The 23,592-nt window shown below is 42.4% G+C and overlaps 1 protein-coding gene across 5 annotated transcripts in view; it reads left to right on the top strand.

Annotated features, from left to right (window-relative positions):
• Pde4b (phosphodiesterase 4B) overlaps nt 1-23,592 on the top strand; it is a 540,007-nt gene that overhangs the window by 411,273 nt on the left and 105,142 nt on the right. For all 5 annotated transcript variants that reach the window (XM_052715738.1, XM_052715739.1, XM_052715740.1 and 2 more), the window contains 3 exons: nt 10,979-11,173; nt 19,340-19,376; nt 19,473-19,543. In XM_052715738.1, coding sequence (XP_052571698.1) covers nt 10,979-11,173; nt 19,340-19,376; nt 19,473-19,543 — 303 coding nt within the window. The remainder of the gene's footprint in view (nt 1-10,978; nt 11,174-19,339; nt 19,377-19,472; nt 19,544-23,592) is intronic.

Raw genomic sequence — 23,592 nt, 5'->3', positions numbered from 1 at the left:
TCTGTTCTGTCCACTATTCAGTTAGATTGAAGGTCATTGTGTAAAGACACAGGGAATGAAGTACATTGGGAAAAAATTTAGTTTCATTCCTTGTATTCTTTTTTGTCTCTTCTTTTTTGAAATTTTATCTATTTTATGTTGCCATTTTTCTCTCTCTCATTACTTTATTAGACATAGCTTCTAATTTAAAAAATAATGGTAGGTATAAGAGTTATAGTAAAATATTTAGCTTACTAGAGTCTACCTTAAAGTGATATGGTACCACTTCATAGATACTATAAGGATCTTTCATAATGTATGTCTGTCTATACTTTCTTTGACTTTATGCCCTTGTTGTCATATAATTTACTTCTACATATCTATGAACCTCACAACACATTTTAAAATATTTGCTTTCCATTCAATGATCTTTTGAAGAGATTTTAATAATTAAAAACCTTCATTCTTTTGTGTGAAACTAGGTTTTCATCCACTGTTATTTTCAACCAGAAGGGTTTTCCTCTAGCATTCTTTGGACCTCAGGTTTGTGGGTGATTAAGGCCTCCAATTTTCATATTCCCAGCTGAATTCACAGATGTCATTTTTTTGTTGGGGGTAGGTTTGTTTCAGATAGAGATCTTCCAGTGCAGTTTACCGGTACACAAAATGGAAAAGATGATACAGGAAAAGAGAAAAGTATGTCCTGAGGTAGAGAGAACAGAGTTCAGAACATAGAGATGGCTTTCATTTTATGTGAAATCTATCTGTAGAAGCAAGAAAACAGAATAGATGTTTAAAGGTGACCAGTTTGTTAATTTATGCAACCAACATGGGTTTAAATCCAGGACTTACCATCAAATAGCTGAATGCTTGTCAGCAAGCTTTACATAAACCCTTTGAACTTAGTTTCCACATCTCTCAGAAGCAGTTTCCTGAAGGCTGGATAGATGATTCAGCAGAGCATTTGTTCTTGCCCAAGACCTGGAATCTCTTCCCATTGGGCAGCTCACAACTATCCGTAACTCTAGTTCCAGCTCTCTCTGGCCTCTGCAGGCACCAGGCATGCAAGAGGTGCACACAAATAAGTTCAGGAAATACAATTTTAAGATTTTAAACAAATAGATTTTTTTAAAGGTTCCTTCTTTCCTTACAAAGTGATCAGGGTCATGAAATGGGGTGATATATTGAGTGCCCAGTACCTGGGGTGGCACACTGAGTGTGCTCAGCGTCTTTGGGAAAAAGAAGTACAGATTTTTATACAGACTGCTTAAGAAGGAAGAAGCAACTTTGGGAATCTCATTTTTCCATTTTATCTCATATCTTCTCTCCCCCTTTTCTCACCGCTTCTTCCTCCCAAAGCACATATTTCAAATCCAAATGTCAGGCTGTCTGCAGGTGCAGAGCTCAAGACTGATAACATTTGGGGGCCAGATGTTAACTGACGTAAACACTATTAACAGCTATGCAGACCGGAGGCTGAGGCATTGATTTCCAATTTCATGACTGCTATTTGAGTTACTGCCACACCTTCCACCCCTTCTACCTCAACTAAGAAAGGAGATATGTGGCCTGTTTACCCCGGAGAGAATACATTAAATTAATTTTAAATATAAAATTCCTTAAATGTTCAGTGATGACATTTTGCAAGAAGGAATGGGAATACATCTTTTAGACCCAATTTTTCTGGTGCCTCTGGAAGGCCAATGACTTCTGAAGCTTAATGTTAAAACAATCTCATTTTCAAAATCAGCCCAGAGTAATAACCACAAAATGGTATTTCAAACTTGTGACAAGTTTTGCATCAATTTTCATTTTAAATTTGAATTGTTTAGAATTTGTGTGGAAGCTCACTTACCTAAGAAATAGGTAAGTCAACACCTCCCCAAGTGAACAAAAGTCTAAGAAGTTCATAAACTTGGTGTGCTGGGAATCGCCGAGAACATCTCTGGTGTTCAGTTGACCACTGGCTAATCCACTGGACAGGTGGTTGTTCAGAATTAGCGCTGTGTCCCAGACAAGTGCCAGGCATTGCTAGTTAACCCATTGGTAAGTTCAACAGACAGCCCTACTGGGGTTTAGAATTGAAAAGAAGGGAAGATAATTTTGAATGGTACAGACCTATGATAGATGCTGTAAGGAAATGGGGATCTATTTAAACAGTAGTTTGAGAAAGAAACTATTTAGTAGACAACTTAGTTCAAGGCTTAGAGAATAAGAAAGCAGCCACACAAAGAACAAAAGACTAAGCAAGCTGAGAGGCCAGAGTTTATTTATTCATCAACAAATCTGTATTTAACACTTTTCCTGGTTCTCAATCAGAGAAGTTTGAGGCTGAGTTCTACAGAACAGAGGCAGGGAGGTATGAGCAGATGTGGGGTGCAAGACCATTTGGAATTTTCTCTCAGGACTTTATCATGATTTTACGTTTGTGTTGGCTGGATCTCTCTCTCTCTCTCTCTGAGCGTGTGTGTGTGTGTGTGTGTGTGTGTGTGTGTGTGTGTGTGTGTGTGTGTGTGTGTGTGTGTGTGTGTGTGTAAAAGGTGTGCTATGTTCTTGAGGAGCACAGTTGTCTGGGGACAGATGAGTAGAAAGCAATCACAATGGACAAATGCTATGATAGACACAAATAAATACCTGTATACCGATACAGGTAGAGCTGCAAGGGGTGGTAAAGATCACAGAAGTGGGAAAATGTGAGAAAAACCTAACTTGGCAGCTCAGCATTGTTAAAATCTAAATAAACCTAACCATCGTCCAACCCAATTCTTTGGTTAAAGTGGGTATGGAAATGGAGAGATGTCAGACTCCAACGACACACTGTCACTCTCCCTGATCTGTCTCAGCTCAGCGTGTACCTACCATCTGAGGAAAGCGGATGATCCCTCTGTGGGAAGCAGTGGAGGACTCTCAACCATATAGGGTAGACCTGCTAGCCACAATATTAAGCTTTATTTTCTTCACATTATTTATCATTATCTCCAAATATCATTTTTGGTTATGATTATCTGTTGCTAATTCTTCCCTCGGGGACCCTTTTCTATATTGCTATAATAGCAGGCCAAGAACCATGCCTTGTCTTAGAGTGGGAGTTAATAAGTATTTATGGAATGACCATCACCATTAGTACAAATCCACACATGAAAACCAATCTTTTTCCTACCACCAAAATGTCCATGAGATGTCTCATCTTACAGGCACCTCAGAAATCTTTCTCTCACAGATTCACTTCAGATTGAAGTGTGGGGTCAGGATACAGGGAGTCCCTGTTTCAGTTTATTCCCTACAGAGTGGGCTCTAGAAACCAGACCCCTGGGGTCAGAGCCCTTCAGCATTCCAACACTCTCTCTGGTAAAGTCTATCTGGGACTGCTGCCAATGAATGTAATTTTTAAAACCCCCAGGAAGAAAAACACAGTGATGGGAAACTGATTCCTACGTGCAGATGATCTGACTACTGTAATTCTCCTGATGGTCTCTGGAAGGAAAGTCACAGAGTTTAGAAGTGGATTCTCAAGGCAGAATCTCAAGAGTCTATTGTCATTGTGCCTAGAGAAGTTCTGCTTCTGGCTAGGGCATGGACTCATCATCATGCTGTCTGTGATTTTGTGCAATTAAGTCTTTCATTCAGAAAGCCACTGGTTGGTTCTAGAAAGATGAGTCACTGTTATTGTGAGTAGAAGGGTGTATCCCCATCTAGCTTCCTCTCTACAAGACCAGATAACATAGTGAAGTACTGGCCAGTGTAACTACCCAAGGAAATAGGTATATGGTTATTTTTATCAAGTGTTAAACAAGTGTTTGAAGATGTTAGTCTAAGTATAAATGGGGGAAATTTTTTCTAATAGAATGTTACTGAAACATGAACAATCCCCCTATGTGTACATAACCTATACAAAGACTATATGACTCTCCTAGGATGGAGTTCTTAGGATATTGCAGGGAGGATGGAGAAGAAAGTTAATGTTAAAAGCTTAGAGTGGCTCCACTCAAGTACTCCATGTGATCTTCGACTTCCAAACATTTCCAAATGAATCTGCCTTGTCAGATGAGAGAGATCAACTGTGACATTTTTGTGTTCATTCAACAACCATGTATGTATATGTTCTGATTTGAGAGTCAACTCTAAGTTCTAGGGATACAGAAATGAATTAAGGTGTAAGTCTTGCTTCAAAGAGGTTGTGGTCTGGAGGAAGAGAGGTCACTATGCTGAGGAAGACAGTCCAACCTGACAGATTCTAAGTTGAGAATGGAATGTGGAGGAAAGGACCTTGGGCACAGATTATATAACAGTATAATAAAAAGAGGTCATGCTTTAAGATTCTTCAAATGAAGTTTTATACTTTAGAGCCTTCACTCTTTCCCTCTTTCAAATAGGTCAAAAAGAATAAGCCCAACAAACTGTGGGGATTAGATGATGCAGTGATGCTCAGTGAGTCGTTTTTAAAAAGACAGAAAAAGCAGAGCTCGCTCCCCAGGGCAGTATGCAGCTCTGCTGACCTGGGAGTTTAAACCTTTTTTGTTTGTCTTTTTAGTGGAGATATTTGTTAGAGTCAGTCAAAGAAACTCAGCTAGAGAATGGCTGGGTTGAAAAAAAAAGTTTTTACTGATTCAGAAACGAGCTATTCCCAGGATGTTGCTTTATGACTCTTCATTATAGAAATCAGGCTTGTGCAGGTAATTGGGAGTCAAGAAAGCACCACCCTGGGGACAACGGCAGGACCATTCTGTGACCTCCCAGTTCAGCTTGAATTCCTGAAGGCAGAGCTGCTCCTGGTTTAATCAAAGGCTCCGTGCACACCTTGTACTTCCCTTCTTCATCCCTGACTTTTCCTTCCAGGCTCAGGAAGTAGACTGCTCATCTCCCTCCAAGCCCTGCTTAAATTGGAGGCCAGGAAGCCCCGGGAAACTGGTGCCTTCTGCCATCTGCTGGCTCCTTCCTGTCACCAGCCCAGAGCTGGCTTAGCGAAGATTCCCAGGAATGGAAGGAGGCGCTGGCAGAGGTGTGGGGCTGAGGATGGTCCCCACTTTCCTCAAAAAGCCGAGATGAGAAGAGGGCCGTTGAAGCTGTCAGTAGAGGGTTATCGAGACTGGTAGAGGAGGGTTCCTGCCTGTCCCAGAGCTGCTGTAATGGTGTCACCACATCCGACACCTGAGACAGTGGTGTGATTCTCCGCAGGCTTGTTTCAGGGAAAACGCAACTGAGTTTGTTCTGAAGTTTACTTTTACATCATTACCTCATGAGGCGGATCAAATAAAGTCATATTCTTTATAGATCCATGTGAAGGAAACAACGGAAGTTGGTGCTGGTGATGACTAGGGTGAGGGTGAGGAGTCAGAAGGAGAAAGAACCTAGTAGAAACATCCTACAGCTCATTACAGTAGTTTTTCATTGGTCCAGGCAACCTTTTCTTCAAAAGATCTGTTGTTTACAAGATTCTGACCCAAATGTCTGGGACACAAAACCAGGTAATATTTTTCTATCTTGAGTATGACAATCTGTTAGGAAACAGTTAAGTAAATGGAGAATTAAATAGAGGTATGCAAGTCGTTTCAAGAAGTGGTCAGCCCAATGTCCCCATGGGTTCTGAGGATGCAACCGAGCATAGCTGGAAAACAGTTGGGTAAGAATGGATCTGCAGCAAACATGTACAAATTTCAGTTTCTGACCAGGGCTTGAAGAACACATGGTTTCAACTATGCATCTAAAATTTGTCTTGCATTTTTATTATAAGTAACCTAGAAATAATTGGAGTTACCCAGCAGGAGGGGCATGGAGGTTATATATCAGTACTAAGTCATTTCATATGAGGGATCTGAGCACCCACATCTGTGAGTTTTGGCACGGCGTTGGGGGGGTGTGTGTCCTGGAATTGATCTCTTGGCAATACTGAGAGCAACTGTACTACATAAAAGAACTGTGAGGGAGCGAGCACAAAGGAGGGGTAGGCATCTGGGTCAGTTTGGGACTGCAGTGCCAGAGAGGATTTACTGGAAAAGGTAGTCCAAGATGATTTTAGAAGAAATCTTTAGATCGGTGTCAGCTGTGGGAAAGAGCGTCCAGTTACAGGGACTCCACTCCGCATGTGCAGACTCACCTGCCATCACTGCCTGAGGAGCTGAGATCTCCCGCTACAAAGCAGAAAAGAAGCAGTTAAAGCATTGGATATTAGACAATAAGCCGTTGTTAAGTCAAGCGAAGGTAGCAGGACCAGGAGAAAAAGGCCCAACCAAGCAGAGGGGCTGCACACGAAGTGAGGGAGACTGTTGGGGGTGGGGGTGGGGGTGGGGTCTCTTATCCTGGAAGAAAGGTGTACTTAAAACTACTTCAGTCCACATGTTGAATATGGGCAACCCCTTCCATGCAAGCATATGGCCTACTCACCTAGTCAGAAATTAATGAGTGGCATCCTCTGAATTTACCTGGCATGTCAACGTAACTTCGTGAATAATAGACGTTCAAGCATCTGCAACTTTAACTAAACCAACTACAAGTACTACTTAGAATCACAGATATAGTAAGCCAATGTAAGAGAATTGTTTGGAAAACTGTGGTCTAGCTACTGGATGAACAATGAAGTAGGACCTGGAAAATGGGAATTCAAGAAGCTGCAGGAAATAGTAAAACCCTATAAAATCAATATTCAAATCGGTATGAAACCTGTTCAGATGGGGGCTGGGAAGACAGCTCAGTTAGGAAATCACTTGCCAAGGAAGGAGAAGGACCAGGGTTTGGAGCCTTGGAACCCAAGTAAAAACAGGGCAAAAAAGTAGTATCACTCTGTAACTGCAGGGCTAGGGCAGAGAAGGGGTGGAGGCAGACTGAGCCCTGAAGCTCAACAGCCAGAACCAAGTCAGTGTGTCCCCAGGTCAGTAAGTAGAGAACAGCTGAGAAACACATCTAATGTTGACCTCTGCCTTACACACACGTATGCTGGGAGGTATACCCCCCCATACATATACCACTCACTCACATATTCCCCCCCAGAAATAATACACACATATACATATCAGGATGGAAAAATACTAAACTTCTAGCAATAATGCTTTCCTTTTCTTTTGCCTATGTTTTATAGAGCTTTCTTATACTGCTTATATAATGACTTTTTAATCTAAAGAAGCCTGAAGATAAAATGTGTGTCCTGATCAAGGCAGAGACAGAAAAGGCCCTAAATAAATAATGACCCTGTTTGTGTGTTTGTTTCTGGCTTTTGCAGATTTGCTTTTCTTCTTGATTGTATTTTGGTTTGTATGGTACATTCATTTCACTTGGTGAGGCTGTCTTCAGTCTCCCTCTTGGCCAACAGCCCCCCTTACTCCCTTGGTCTGTGGGATGTATTGTGATGTCTGCCCCCTAATTTTGCTGTGACTGGGGCTGGTGTCTGGTTAGTGATTCACGTTTGTTCTGAAGCTGTACATCTGCGCTGGTTGCTTTGAAACAGTGCCCCAGGGAGTATGAAAAGCCATTTGTCTCACTGGGACTGCTTCTTTGCCACAGAGACCTCTTCCCTCGCTTCTTCTGAATCCCAGCAAGCTCTCTTTTGAGTTTAGACAGGGTAAAGCAAAAAGAAAAGAAAACCAAAGAGGAAAGAGTTTGTGTAGAGAAAAATCTAGTTCCAGTTCACCCGGCAGATGTGCTTAGTAAGTTTGACAGAGCGTCCTCAGACCCTCGTTTTCCTGATAGTGTTTTGGGGACTTGGCCTCTGCATAGCATGGATGCTGATAGTGGGAAAGAAGACAGATGAGCCCTGGTAGAAACCCCATGGGAACTGTTCTAAAAGTTGGTAGGCAGACTAGTTGGCAAGATGCTGGTGCAGGGTCAGAGAGCAGTGATGGTCATAATAGTCAGTGGTACCACACGAACACTGACCACAATGCTCGTGCTAGAGACTGCCTGGCATCCCAAACACTAACCCTTGGGTCTTGGCCATACTGGAGCTTCTCGGGCAGCTGGGTATCCACTGTTAAAAGTATTCTGCTGGCTTAGTATCAAAAGGCTGTGAAGATGTACACCAAATGAATAGCAATACAATTGTACGCAGAATTTAAAAATTCACTCCACTCAGGCTGGGATGGCTGGTTTATCCCAGTCTCACCTTTTAAGGATCTGCCCCTCTTAGCCATTAAGAAGGGTTCAGCAGGCTGGAGAGATAGGTCTGTTGTTAAGAGTACCAGCTACTCTTTCAGAGGTCCCAGCACCCACGATAGTTTACAACCTGTAATTCACTCCCAAGGGACCCTATGCTCTCTTCTGGCCTCCAAGGGCACTAGGCATGTTTGTGTGCAAGACATATGAATAGGCAAATACCCATACATATAAAAATACATATTTTGAAGAAGATTTCAGAGACAGTATCAGGACATACAGGTTCTACAGGATTTAGAGGGCAACAAAAGATCCTTCTCCACAAAGAAGCTGTTTAGTTTCTCAACAGCTAGTAGAGTGTTCACCGAGGGCAAGTTTGCAATGTGCATCCTTACATTTTCACTTGTTAAAAAGTATGAACCAGGCAGGTTGGCAAGAAAACAAGTTCAAGGGACTACGCATCTATCAGCCTGCAGCCTTGGAAAGTTGCCCATCCCAGACCACTAACTAGGCTTCCAAGATGCTCCGTCTGTGGAGTCTTATAAGCCCTGGTACATATTAGGTTGCTGTGGCACCTGCTCTCCCCTTCACCCAGGGATCCTCAGGTGCAGCTTCCTCTCAGAGCTTGTGTGGAGTCGGAAAGCAGCTTTGATCAGCAGCCTCGATGGTGGCATCATGCTCCTGCATTCTGTCATTTCTCCTTCTGTTGCAAGTAAAGCTACAGGGCCATCTGCTACCTCCTCTCAGTTTATTCAAGGTGGCACTTTGTGTCCCCTGAGGATCATTCAAGAGTGGTCACAGACTGACTCTTCCATACCAACTACACCTTTGGATAGGAACCAAACAGCCTTCCATTACCCAGCATGCCATTCTGGAACTGAGGATTCGAGAAGCCTGAAAAGCCTGAGGCCGTAAAGAGATGGAGTGGGAAAACATGGGTCTTCCAGTGCTCCTTCTGGCAGCTAGAGTCGCTGTCCCTTCTCTGTGGTCTTTGTGTGGTTTTAGTTGCCCATCATCAAAAATGGTTAAAAAATATGAAATGGAAAAGTCTAGAAATAAACATTCCATGAGTTTTAAATAAATTTTATTCTAATACTTCTTATTTCAATAAATTCTTGTGTGGTGGTGTGTGTGTGTGTACATGTTCATATAAATACATATGTACACATGCTTTTGCAGAACAGAGGTCCACATTAGATGTCTTCCTTAATAACTCTCCACCTTATTTCTTGACATGGATTCTATCAGCAAACCTGGGGCTCACTGTTGTGCATAGACTAGATGGCCAGAGAGCTTTCCAGGATCCACATCTGTACTTCCACAGTGTTGGGATTACAGGTGTGCCCATGCACGTGGTTTTCCACATAGGTGCTGGGGCTCCAGAATCAGTTCTCTGTGTTTTTCCATGAAGAATTTTATCAACAGAGCCATGTCTCCATTTCTACAGCATAGTGTTAGAATTGTCTTTGTGTTAGTCAATGTGAATCTCTTACCACTGCTGATGTACAAACTTTATCATCAGTGTGTCTTTGTAGAAGAAAACACATATGTATATATAGAGCTGGCTACTATCTGCTCTTTCAGACATCTGCTGAGGGTCTCGGGGTGTGTCCCCTCCATCTGAATGACTATGGGGAAACCAGTAATCTAGCATATTTCCTTAAACAAGATATGGATGTTTTCCCCCTTTGTTATATACCTTCAATGTAATATAATTGGATTATATAACTTAAATAACTTACATGGGTGTTAGGATTAAATGAAATAATATATCAGAAAGCACCTTATAAATTTAAGAAATAGAAGAACCCCCCCCCACCCACACACAAAGTAAATAAGGATTAGTGAGGGGGTTGTGGCAGCTGGTTAAACATGATGGAAGCTGCCTCTTGTGGTTGAACTGGATGAAAGACCATCTCCAGCTCTACATCCCACACTTCTTTCACAATCTCTCTGCAAAGCTCTGACAGCAGAGCAGCGAGTGTTTGAGAGGAACTGGGAGAGGTGGTTACTGTCCATTTGACGCCGAGGGAAGCTGTGGATGCAAAAGAAACACATCTGGAATGGTTAAAGCACATGTGGGAAGGACACACTACTCCAGGGCAACAACAGGATGGGTCAGAAACAAGGCACAAAATCCACATGGCTCCTGTTTGTGTTCAAGATAAGAGCTTTTAAAATAACCCTGGGCCTGAGGGCACCTTCCTGAGTGAGGGGCACTGATCAGAATCTCCCTGGCACTCTTCTGCGAAACTCAATGGTGGTATTCTTCTCCAGAGGCCTGGCTCTGCAGCCTGAGACAGTAATTTGGTGTTATCAGATTAATTAAGTCATTTATGTGGCTAAATTTACATATGAATATTAAATATCAGGCCGGGCCTCTCTAATCAGACAGCCAGTGTTTTCAGGATAACACTTTGTTCCCAAAACATTCAGAAATATGCAAATTGTGTCTTTAATGAGGCTGATATTTATGTGAGGAAGAAGTCTTCCAGCTAGGAAGACTCATTCCCATGATATCTTTGTCTGGCACCCAGAGGTGTGCTAGATGCCCCCCTCTGGAATTGCTCATCATCAGCAAGCTTTTTTTTTTTTTTTTCCCTCCTTGCTTCTCATTCTGAATCTGTCACAGTTGGTCAGGCTGCTGAGAGGTTATGAGCTTTGCCCTTCGGCCCAAATTTTGGGTTACTATTTATTACAAGTAAACCCAGGTACTATGTGAAGTTTGTGGAATTCAGCTGCTTCTGCACAAAATGGGAAGGACCATAACCAAGACCTGTTCTGTAGACTAAAGCTCTCTGCAAAGCTTTACCAGGTGAGCCTGGCGCGCAGTGCCCGCCACCTGTAAATTCTCCGTGTATGCAAACTGCCCTCTGCAGTTCTCAAGTGACCAAACTTTCCCTGCTTTCTTTTCCAGCTTTGATGTGGAAAATGGCCCTTCCCCAGGTCGGAGCCCACTGGACCCTCAGGCCAGTTCTTCCTCTGGGCTGGTGCTTCACGCCACATTTCCTGGGCACAGCCAACGCAGAGAGTCCTTCCTCTACAGATCCGACAGTGACTATGACTTGTCACCAAAAGCGATGTCAAGGAACTCATCACTTCCAAGCGAGCAGTAAGTAAAACCCTTCCTGTTCCTCTCTGGGTTCCAGCTTCACAAACTACCTCATCCTTAACCCTACTGCAGCAGCGGCAGCAACCGTTGCCAGCTCAAGGAAGGAAGAAGAGAAAACTGAACAAGGACTTGCAGAATTTTGACTGGGGTCTCCAGAGTATAAAAAGAAAACAAACCAAAACCCTCAAACGCAGTGTTCAGTTCACATCTGTTAGCTGAAAACTTTCACTGGGTTTATTTCCTGAACTGCTGAATCATTTATGGGATGAAAATCTTAGCACATTTTGCAAATCACACTTGAATATGTGGGCATATGAGGCTTTGGACCAAAACAAAAATGTTGGTTGGTTACTTGCATTCTCACTAACTGGCCTTTGCTCAGTGGCTTTTAGCTTAGGTGTTATCCAGCCACATGCCTGTATCCCTTCTGTAAGATTTTACCATTCATACTTATCCACTGCCTGGCTCCTTGATGAGGCACAGAACAGCCAATGCACAGACATTATTTTTGTTTTGCTGATACTAATTGCATATAACTGGTTTTTATTTAAAGAATGACAACTGGTTTGTATTGCCTGTTTATTAAATCTCTGAACCCAAATAAAATTGGTTGCTGAAACCCATGACTTAAAAGGTTTCTGGGCACACACTAATTGCTTTTAACATTGTATGTTATAAAAAAAGTATCAGAAACTCCCTAAAATTTCCAGTCTGGAAAAGTCCACTGGGTTCTTGTCCTCAGTTAAAAAGGAACCCAAAAACAAGATCTCATTCCTCAAGAGTCTCACACATGCACACTGAACTACAGAGCACAGGAGGCAACTCACATTGAATGAGCATGTGCTGAGGGCCAGGTTCCTTTACATGTGCTATCTGCTAGCCTAACATCCAAACCTTAGACACTGCCAAGCTTACGTAGTCTGGATTTTATCATGGGAGAGCAAAGGAAACACAGTGAGCTCAAAGTAAGCACAGATCCATTCCCATGCCATTTTATAAACAAACGGCTAGCTCTGGAATATATGTATTTCCTCAATTAATTTTGACTCTACTAATTCCTAAACTCATTCCAACCCTCACAATGAGTCTCCAGGTCACTCAGCCTTTACAGAACAGGCTAATTAAACTCCAGGTTAAATTCTACTGTTTCCTTGTGTGGGATAAAAATGACATAGAGATTTTAAATTTGAAGATAATTTAAAACTTACAAGCCAGCTTAGTCTCCAGATGATGAAACTATGGTTCTGAGTGTCTCTGCAGCCAGCACCCCTGTCACGAGTTTTACCTTTTTGTAATTTTGTAATTTCACTGATCAGTAAAACATTCCCCCAAGTTTACCTATTCAGCATTGCCAACTTCAGTTCTAGACAAACAAGAATGTGTGAAAATCATCTAGCATCATTCTTACTTTTTAACTGTTATTTCTATTAGTCTCTCTCCTCTCTCTCTCTCTCTCTCTCTCTCTCTCTCTCTCTCTCTCTCTCTCTCTCTCTCTCTCTCTCTCTCTCTCTCTCTCTATGTGTTGCATGCACATGAGTATGTGGATGGCGATATGGAGGCCAGAGTAGATGTCAGGAGTTTTTCTTTACTCTTTTTGCCTTGAGACAGTGTCCCTCACCACACTGAAGGGTTACAGTTTGGGGCTAGGCTTGCTGGCCCACCAAACTTTGGGTTATAGTCACACTCAGCCATGCCTAGGATTTTATGTTGATGCTGAGGAGTTAAACCTTGTCCTCATCGGCAGAGAAAGCACTCTTCTCAATAAGCAAATTCCCTTTTTAAAGATGATTACTATAAGTAGGGAGAACATATTCCCACAATAAAGATAAGCCCTTCTTAGGAAAGCACAGGTGAACCAATAACCCCTCCTTATTCAGAATACTGATGTCAAGATACATTAAAATCTTTCTGTTGCATGAGGGCAAAGGGTTTTGTTTAGAAAATATTTAAACATAACTATAAAATCTTTTGTGTTTCCCAGTTAAGGACTTTATTCTTCTCCATATGAGAAGTATGTAGAGTTTAAAGAATGTCCATTTTCTTATGGTACCTTATTTTGTCAGAGCCACATCGGAAAATTCAGTTTCACACTGATGTTCACATCTAAACTAAAGTGATGCTCAAACAAAAAAAAAAAAAAAAAAAAACAACCTTTTTAAATATCTGTTCTTAGGAATATACATTTTCCTTTCTCTGACTCCATTGTAATCTTTGTTTTATTTTTTAAAACATTTTAAATGTTTTATTAATTTTATTTTATGTATATGAGTAATTTGCCTGGTATATGAGTAATTTGCCTGGATGGATATCTGTGCACCACATATGTTCAGTGTCAGTGGAGGCCAAATGGGAGCATTGTATTCCTGGGAATGAGCCATCATGTGGGCATTGGGGATCAAACTAGGTCCTCTGGAAAAGCAGCTGGCGCTCATAAGCACTGAGGCATCTGTCTCTCATGCCCCATGAAGTAAGGCTCTTTAAAACCCTTTCTCCTGATTATCACTGTGCAGGAAGAAGTGAAATCAGTACAGGGACAGTAGCCCGTTCCTTCCCCACTGCTCCTGTCTCTGCAGAAGAGACCTCGCTGAAGAAAAGGGGTCATGGCAGTGCAGGCACCTTGATGCAAAGGCCTCTGGGATGGCTCCGAATGGCCTTTCTAATTGGAGCCCCTCCAATCTAGCACAGATCAGTCATGAATTCAAATTCAGACAAAAGTAAAAAGCTTTGTATAATTCTGCTATGTTAAATCCTAGCACTAGGAAAATGCTGGCTTTGAAATGTTTCTTACATGAATTGTCTCAGTAGAATAAATGGAAACGACTTACAGTTTAGATGAGAGTAGGTGAATGAGTTTAAAAAAATGTGAATGGGAGTTTTTAAATGGCTTCAACTTTTAGCAACAAAGAATAGATTACAATGAGTCTTTCTAGTAAAAGAAGACAGAGTCCTCTCCAGGTCCGCAAGGGCAAGCTCAACTGTGCTCCTGGATGTGGTAATCTCTTGGTCTCTCCTCAGTTCCTGGGCTGTAGTCATTTCTAAACTAATGCCTTCGCATACTGTGGTACAGGTTTCTCAGTGGGAACCCAAATTACTGGAAATTAGCAAGAGCAGTTTTCTTTAAAAAAAAAAAAAAAAAAAAAAAACCTGACATCAATTGCTCTCCAAAAAGAGTTTCAGCAGCCAACCTGTAAAGCCACAGGCACCATATTTTTCCCATTTGGTCATCCCATCTGCAAAGCCCCGGAGAGGGACCTATTAAAAGCTGACATGTGCGAAGGCCTATGTGTGTTCTCTAGAGAGTTGTCAAGGGAAATGAGACCTAAAAACCAGGATGAAAAGCACAACTAATAGACCACTTAAATTTAAGACCTGTTTATTGATGGACTACCAAAAAGCACAACGTGGTATCTAAGACTCAAGTTGGACACACAGCTGTTTCATTTGCTTACCATGACTATTATACAGACATGGGATCTCTGTTATGGTACAATTTATCCGTAAGTAAAAACATACATTGATAAAGCCTTGCCTGTGTGCCATGTGCTAAAGTACTTTACATATATATCCATTAATTTAGGCTCTGTAGCCTTGGTGTGGTGGGATCTACAGTTTTGTCAGTTAAAGATGGATGAAAGCATGGGACATAGAATGAGAAGTCAGTCTTGAACCCGAGGAGTCCAGATGATGATCCAGTATAAAGATCCAGGATATAAACTACATGAGGTCCCAAAGAAGAATATTAATCTCTGATTTGGCTGCCTTTCTAGCTATTAATATACACCATTCTCAACCTTTCTTTTAGTGAATGTTTACTTACATGGAAGCATTTCACTAGTAAATAAGGCAGTTTCTGTGCCTTCAAAAATCGAAAGGATTAAAAAGTCAGTTAGTAGTTTTAATACCTTCAGAAATAAAGGCAAAACTAGAGAGCCTTTGGAGTGCTTGGCCAGGAGGGTGAGTGGTCTACTGCAGGAGGTCTAGCTGAGCTAGAGGATGCACAGGAGGGCTGGAGGGTGTGTACAGGAAAAAGGCTTTGGCTGACCAGCTTTCCAGCCCTAGGAAAGACCAAGGAGTGCTGAGGCTGGTGAAGCCACAGGCTCCTTGTTGTGAAAGGCCTAGAAGTTGTTCTTCATGCTGCAGGCAAGCCATGGGGAGCTCCAGTGGCCTGAAGGGAGAGCATCAAGAGGTGTTTGGGTTTGAAAACCAGCTCAGGAGGAAGGATGAGCTGAAGGCGGAACATAACTGAATAAGCAGCTGGGGGGCAGCTTAGGACTCCCATGTATGCAATGTCAAGAGTGGGGACCTGCCGCAGAGAAGTTGGCAGGCAAGTAATAAATATTTGCAAATTGGGACTGATGGAGCTTAGTGGATGATTGTGGGAGGAAGCAGGAGAAGTTTCCCACTGGCCAACATGATAGATGACTGCATCATTCCCTGACAATTAGGCACTTCCTTCTATCACCCTCAGTAATGTCCATGAAAGCATTTTATGAGTGTACTATACCATAGAAAGACAAGTTCTCTAGACTGCAGTAGAGACAGGCATACATATCTTAAAGAGGCTGTTACCAGGCAGAAGATAGACAGGCAATAGCTTGCTGTAATAAAGGCCCACTAACGATGCCCATCGCAAAAATAAATAGAATGCTTTTATCTGCCAAGAAAGATACCCCATTTCTCACAGACCCCTATTTGCAGATGAAGAAGCTGAAACATGGCTTGCCTAACTCTCATGGGTAATAATAAAGTATTTGAGAAACAAGACAATGCAGGCTAGGGGCAGAATATGTGTTCCTAGTGACCACAGTTCTAATCTGTAGAAGACAGGCTGAAATCAACTACTAGCCCAACACAAGACAATTCCACATACAATTAAAAAGAAATGCAAAGTAAATTAATAAAACTCACAATCTAGGGGTAAGAAGCAGCAATTTTGCTCTCTAAAAAGCTGTTTTGTGGTTAAGATCTTACCCCCACATTCAATTCCAAGACCCAATTGCAAGCTGTTCTTAGACTGTACGCATGTAATGTTCTGATTCTGTCACTAGAGGGTGCTTGTGTAACGGTTCTGAATATTTCACTTGGTTCCAGAGAGGGCACACTGCCTTTCTCTAATGATCTAGGAAATTTAAAAAGTAAATAAATAAATTAGTTTCCGTAGTCAAATATTTTGCTACTGCAATTTCAGCTTATTCCTAATTTGTAAAATAGCATAATATGATTTCAAAATAGTTCTGTAACCTGAAAAGGTTTTGTTTCATTTTACTTGGTTTCTTCTCTGATTCTTGTTCTAAATCTGTTCATTTCTCTAGCAGCATCTGACCTACAGCATTTAGTTAGTTGTTCAAATGCTCTTAGAGAGCCAGGGCAGAAAATTTGCCAATCCACTCCTGTTTCTGAATATCCTGCTGTTCCCAACTTCCAAAGTCCCCTGAACAAGCCATGGTGACATTGTGCTGTGGTGGCCTTCCTCTCTTTAATTGTCAGTTTATAGTTTGACTCCCTCTCCAGATCACTTGCCCAACATCAGCTCTACATGTGTTGGTGTGTCTGAATCTCCCTGTATCATTTGACCCCCAGCTCTATGCCTGGTGGTGTGTCTGTCTCCCTAAATGATTTGATTTCCAGCAGATATTTAAACTCCAGAAATCCAGGAGCCACACAAGATCTGCTTGACTCCAAGTCAATTTCCCTGTGCTCCAACTCACCCTTGCACGTTATGAACCAGGCCTGCTTCATCTCAAAAATCTCAACAGACAGCAAGATCTTTCACCCATCTGGGCACTGGCCATATGAAAACACAGGCCATTGGGGTGCAAGTCACCGCACGCCATTTGTAATAACTGTTTCTGGCTCTCCCTTTAGCCCCTTTCTGGAAGCCCTGAGCTTCTTCTTTGGCTTGCTTTCACTATATATAGTGCTGTGAACAAAGCCGTCCCCAACCACTTCTATAACTATCCCTGCTCCCTTGAGAAGCCTAACTCTGTGGTTTTAAACCCTCCTTCACACCACCTCCCTGGTCCATAGTGCCACCTGGGTGTCTCCAAGCACCTTGAACTCAACATGTACCCCAAAGTTCAATGGGTACCATGAAAACCCCCAACTCCTCTGCGTGTTTCTTGTTTCTGCTCATGAGCATTTTCTCTGATGCTCACTTTTTTTTAATGAACATACTATTTCCTTATGCAAACAAATGCTGGATTCTGAAGAGATCCCTGGCGTCTCTTCAGCGTGTCATTTCCTGCTCCTTTCTTGGCTGCATCAACTCTTTCTCATTGCCAGGAACCCTCCTGCCATCCCTCCTGGGGCTCTCCCTGCCATTCCATCCCTCGGCATCCACAGCATTTTGCTTTTAAAAACACTTTTCCAGTCTGTCTTACTTCCCACTTCACTGAAGACCGTCATTGGCCCACCGGGTCCTGTTGAGTGAATCATCAACATTGCAGGCTCTGTGCTCCATATCTCAGATGCATGCCACCTTCTAACCTTATTCTCTACATATGCCATAGTTAATGTGCTCTAACAGCCACCAATGAGCCTGCTCACTGTTTTCCCATTTTAGATCCTCTGTTATTACCATTTCTCTCATAGGTAGCATCTATCACCTCGGCCTTCTTCCAGACTATGTCCCTAAAAGTCCATCTCAAACACTACTGACTCAGCCAAGCCCTCCTTAGTTCCACTAATGTATAGTGAATTTCTCTTTTGCGTTATTTGTGTTTCTCTTTCTGTGTTTATACGTATTGTAACTTTAAAAATAGTTTTGGTCTCCCTTATTATGTTTTGACTTGAGAGGTTGTGGTTTCTGCACAATTTGCTTGTCAACTATGTAGCAAGTCTCAGAAAATAAGAACTACAATGTTTAAAGCACAGAGCTGGGGCCGCAAAGGGGCTCGGATCTTCCACTTACCGGCTGTGTGCTAGTTAGCAGCTACTGGCCCGTTACCGTCTGCGATGTGCTTGCCTCACAGCTGCATCGCCCGTGTTAAGTGAGCTGATGTACACAAAGGCCAGTCACACAAAGAGGCTTCCTACTTGTCAGCTTGTTTTCGTTTTCTTCTCACTGTCCAAACCAGGCCTAACAAGAAATTTCAGAGAATTCCTAGCTAAAGACAAAGGTGGAAACTTCCACATTAACGAAGCACCCTGCTAAAGCCCTCATCAGAGAAGAGTAGCTATTGGATGCATGGGCTCTGCAGCTCTGAAACCTGACTTCACAGGGTGCTTGGTACCAGGCAGGTGCTTAATGATTATGGGGCACCCTCACATGATCGTGGATGAAGCACCACCTTTGGTGCGGTGATGGAGGACAGGAGGTAGGGCCAGACAGGGAGGGGAGCTTGTTGTCATCAGCTTCCATGTTGCTAATTCACAGGGTGCCAGCAAATTAAACTAATGTTGTGACGGCGGCCAATGCGGTTTCTCAAACCTTCAGCAGAGAGCTTGCTGAAGGCTGTCGTTAGCAGATTACGAAGGCAGATGCCGGAGCACGCAAAGTGCATTGCTGAAGCACAGCTTTCAGTGGTCCCGAGCCCAGGCTGATAAAGCAGGAGGCAGAGCATAATTGGCTCTGCAGGACCAGATGAGTGTCACGGGTATTGCTTTAGTAGGCTCAGTCTGCACATTCCCATTAAAATTTTTTCCTTGGGTACTTTAAGAGGGGGGAAAAAAAAGAGTATATTAAAAACAAAAAGTAATGGGATTCCCAGACAGAAATCTGTGTTTAAATGGTATTAAAGCTGTGGTTCAGATCAACAAAAAGCCAGGAAATCCAGTGTTACCCTTTATCCAGACTGTTATACCATTTTTTCCAATGTGCAGTGTGCCTATGGGCAGCTCCCCCTCCCACCCCACTTTGAGTTTCCTGGCTTTGGCAACTCAAATCCACAAGTCACTTTGAATTATAGGACTCTGGGCCTGCCGGTTAATGGAAATATACGCCCTGAGGACACACGCTTACTTGCCAAAGCTTTTAGACGGAATCACTGTAAGGCTGGGAATCATGAGCTGGGTGCTGTGTCTTCTTTGGAGTTCACGGGCTCCTGCCATCCTTCCACACAGAAGGGTTGCTGGAGAAGGTGGGTTTCTGACACTGGTAAACTTTAGTGTAACTTGTGTGTCACAATTAAAATTCATCCGTTCTGCTTCTTTTTCTCTTTTCGCCAGGCACGGCGATGACCTGATTGTCACTCCATTTGCCCAGGTATGTACGTATCAGCCTCGTACCCACTCTGTCACTGGTGTGGTTTTTAAATGCAGTCCTTTGACCCTAACCAGCTTTGAAACATTCTCCTTGCAGGTTCTCGCCAGCTTGCGAAGTGTAAGAAACAACTTCACTCTGCTCACAAACCTCCATGGAGCTCCCAACAAGTAAGCAGTTACAATTCCTCCCACAAAAGCCCAAAACACCGAAGAACACTGAACACAAACATTGCCTAGAAATCTGCCCTCCGTGCTAAGTCTCACTACACAGGGCATTTGAAAATATAAAGTCGAAGGGTCACAAAGTTCACTTGTGTTTCAAAGACTGTCATAGCCTCAGAGGGCCAGAGAATCCATGATCTTGGAAGGGGTTAGGAGAGGGCCACAAGTCCATTCACTCAACCTGTTTTATAGAAGGAAACCTTGAGCCCTCGGGACACAGCAACTAGCTTATGAATGCACTGTAGGTTAAAGAAACATTGAATCTAAAGCTTGACTCTCCCAGCTTTTCAGTCAGTAGACACCGCAGCATTATCTCCAAAGTCTTCCTGAAGCTATACATCTGTCATTTGTTTACCTTCATCCAGATTCTGAAAAAGTAGATGATGCAAACCAAGGTTAAAGCCGAATTTGCAACAATTCCTAATTTCCTCTCACTGTCCTGTGGTTTGTACTTAAGCCTCCTTGCGAGAGGAAGTTGCATGCCCCTGCAGAATCTCTCCCACCACGGTCTCTCACCAACTGTTCTGCAGGCTCCCACCAGAGTGCATTTTCTTCCATGCTATTTGTGTGATCAAGTCTCTCTCCTGCCTGGGCCTTGCAGTAAACCAGTCTTTAAGATCAAGTGTAGATGCTTATGCATTCTATCTAAGATGCCTCACAATCCAGATTAAGTTAATGTGGTGGTGCAAAGTTAGTTGTATTATATTTAGAACAAGTAAGAGTTGAGCATTCCTAATCTAAAAATCCAAAATTCAGGCTCTTTGAATTCTGATATGATGCCAAGAATTAAAAGATCCATATCTGGCCTCCGGTGATAGGCTGTACATAGTTTCATTAAAAATATTGTGTAAGATTACCATCAAGTTATTTGTGGAAAGTGTGTGTGAAACAAATGAATTTTCTATTTAGTCTTGATTCTCTTCCCTAAGATTTCTCAACATGTAAATGAAGATATTCTAGAATCTGAAACCTAACCAGAAAGCAAATCTGAAATCCTCAACATGCAGGGACACACAGACAATACGTGGAACCTGAAGGCCTAGTTTTGGAGCTTGTGTCCTGTTTATTCATTGATTAATCCATTCCACCAGTATTTATTTCATGCATACCGTTCGTCCATTCATGCACGTACTCAATTACACAAATACTTACTGGCCATTCACTTTATACCAAGCACTGATGATCTCATAGTGGTCCACACAGACAAGGTCTCTGCCCTTTCACAGCTTATGTTCTAACAGGAAGTGGCTGTGATTAATCGGTGAGCAGTCAGATCATGTCTCCAGCCACACAGGCTTGTGTTCAGCAGCCAAGGTCTGGCAGTTTTCTGTCTATTCCTCTCTATCCTGATCATGGACTCTCTCTGCCTGAACTGTCTCCTCCTACCTTCTACAGTCTGCCTGGCCATATCTGGACATCTGTTATGATGAGTAGCATCTTTCTCAATATGCTGACCCTGCCAACTCTACCTGAGTGGTCTCCTTTTTGCCTAACAGTATGCTAATAACCTCTCACACTGTCTTTATGGATCTTTGCCCATCACTAGACTGTGGTAGAATGTCTGACACATATTTTATGCTTCATAAACATCTCATGTGTCTATGTGTGAATGTGTGTTTCTGAATGAATAACTATTACAAGATAGATCACTAATTATTTAGAAAATTTCTGGGAAGTTTAGAAATTTCCTTACCCTTGTGTATTGTTCTCCACGTAATTGGTTTCTGTGACTATTCATGTTGGCCACATCATATATTTCTACTGCTTGGGAATCATATACAAGAACAAGTTAATTATCTTCTCTGGTTTTCTGTTTCCTAAACTATAAGATGAGGTTATTATGAGGATTAAATGACTTAATATTCATAAAGCTCTCAAAGTGGCATATACACAGTAGCTGTGAGCTATTATAATTGAGAACTTACCTTGTTGAACCTAGAAGGGTATTCATATCAATTATCTCAGCAATGATACCCACAAGCAGTAGTTGTGACAGATATTATTACTTCCACTTTATGGGTAAGGAATCAAGACAGGGTGAGATTAATGACCTGAATGTGACCAACTGCACAGCTTCTAGCGAGCAGCTGTTGTCCTTGAACACAACATCCCAACTCTCAATGCTGTGCCCTCTTATTCAGGACAACTGTTGAGTACTCTGGGTGCAGAAAGAAAGCCTGGATGGCTTGAACAGTTATGTAGGAGCAACTTCTGAAACAGAAGGCCATCAGAGAGGCTAAAAGCAAACATTAACTAAGCCAGTCTCTTTAGGAAAGAAGCACCTAGTTAGAATGTCACAGGTGGTGACAGGAAGAAGGGATGAGTGACGATGCCTGGGGCCAAACCAATATGTTACACAGATCCCAGGAGAAGTGGGTACACATGGTGTTCTCAATGCTTTTTGTTAGCATGAGTGTGGGTGTTCCTCCTCTGTGGGTAGTATTGAAGACAGCCTAGCCCTGCTGATTAATACATTGAAGATAATTTTCTGAAGAACTGGGTCTTCAGATAGCCATGTATGTTCTGAATCACACAAAGTTCCAGGGATCAAGTATCTTGAGACCCTAAATGTCAAATATAGAATAGATCTAGAGACATTATCATTCTCAGACTGAGGACCAGCTCTCAAATCATGACCCATCATGTCACATTGGTCCAAGACAAGCCATATTTATAAGGGAGTTTATCTCCAGCAGTTAGCCATCTTCATTTACTGATCTTCTGCAGCTCCACATCTGTATTTTATAGAGTTAGTCTTGCTATTTATCTCAAGGCTTTTGATTATTTTATTTTGAGATAGGTGTCCTTCTCTAGCCCCGACTGACCTGGAATTCACTACCTTACTATGTGGCTCAGGCTGGTCTCAAACTCATGGCAATCCTTCTTTCTCAGCTTCTGAAGCACTGAGGGTATAAGTGTGAGCTACTATCCTCAGCTTGGTTATTTCAAGTATCTCTTTATAATCAACATCAGGGGACAAAAATTTATGAAAAGGCAGATTCTCAAGAGCTTCCCCAAGAGGAGCAGTGCCTCTGTGTAGCTCTGCCTAAGACCTGAGTGTTGGGTTTATTTAAGCCACAAATGGAGCAGCATGGCAGTGGTAGGTTGGAGAGTTGAGGGTCCATTGATACACTTTCACTCTATTGCTAGGTAACCAGTACCCATCAACAAATAAGAGAAGGAAGTGAAGATGAGATTGTCTACCAGGGGTGCACATGGCCTACAGAGCGCATCCCCCATCCCACCCACATGCATTAGCTTATGTTAACAATTGAAGCTGTAAGATCCATGGAATTTAGAAGTTGCTTTCTGGGATATTTAACGTGGGTTCCAGGGTGCCACTCCCTGTCTTGAATGTAGCATTTAAGCAGTAATTATGTCCTTGGAGTGGTTTTCATGAGACATCTGGCTAGTGTGGTTTATGATGTGAAAAGGAACTCCCACATAGAACTATACTTCTCCTAAGTTACGGTTTCTTTTATCTTTTGGCTCTTTGCTCTGGATAAAGCAGCCCATTGTCTGCCGGAGCTTTGCCACCCAAAGGGTGAAAATCTTAAAGTTTCTGCTGAGGAGGTTCCCTTGCACCTTAATGAAATGGGGGATCAGGCCTGTATTTCTTGGCTGCAAATTAAAACCTACACTTCCCTTGTCCCAGGAGTTAATTTTGAAAACTGTAGCTTTCATTTGGGGTTGTTAATTCAGAAACATTTCCCCGAAGCACTTGATGGCTTCCAAAAGACCAATGTGATGGTGAGAGTACTCACCACTCAGTAACCGAGATGTCTGCCTCCATCATCCGTCAAGAACCACTGATATGTGTGACAACCAGGGAACCATGTCATCTTTGCATTCGAAATTCTTCAAAGGCATAATTCGACCAGAAGGTACACATTCTTTGGAAAACATTAATAACCATCTTCTTTAGTGTATATCTGGAATGTCTTTCAGAGCTTTATATATTTTGGCATGGGGTTTAAATTAGCTGAGAATCATAA

This window comes from Peromyscus californicus, unplaced genomic scaffold (genome assembly GCF_007827085.1).
Source record: "Peromyscus californicus insignis strain IS unplaced genomic scaffold, ASM782708v3 Scaffold_5__1_contigs__length_169319896, whole genome shotgun sequence".
Lineage (NCBI taxonomy): Eukaryota > Metazoa > Chordata > Mammalia > Rodentia > Cricetidae > Peromyscus > Peromyscus californicus.
The sequence above is the reverse complement of the archived record's forward strand: the minus strand, read 5'-3'. Positions and strand labels throughout refer to the sequence as shown.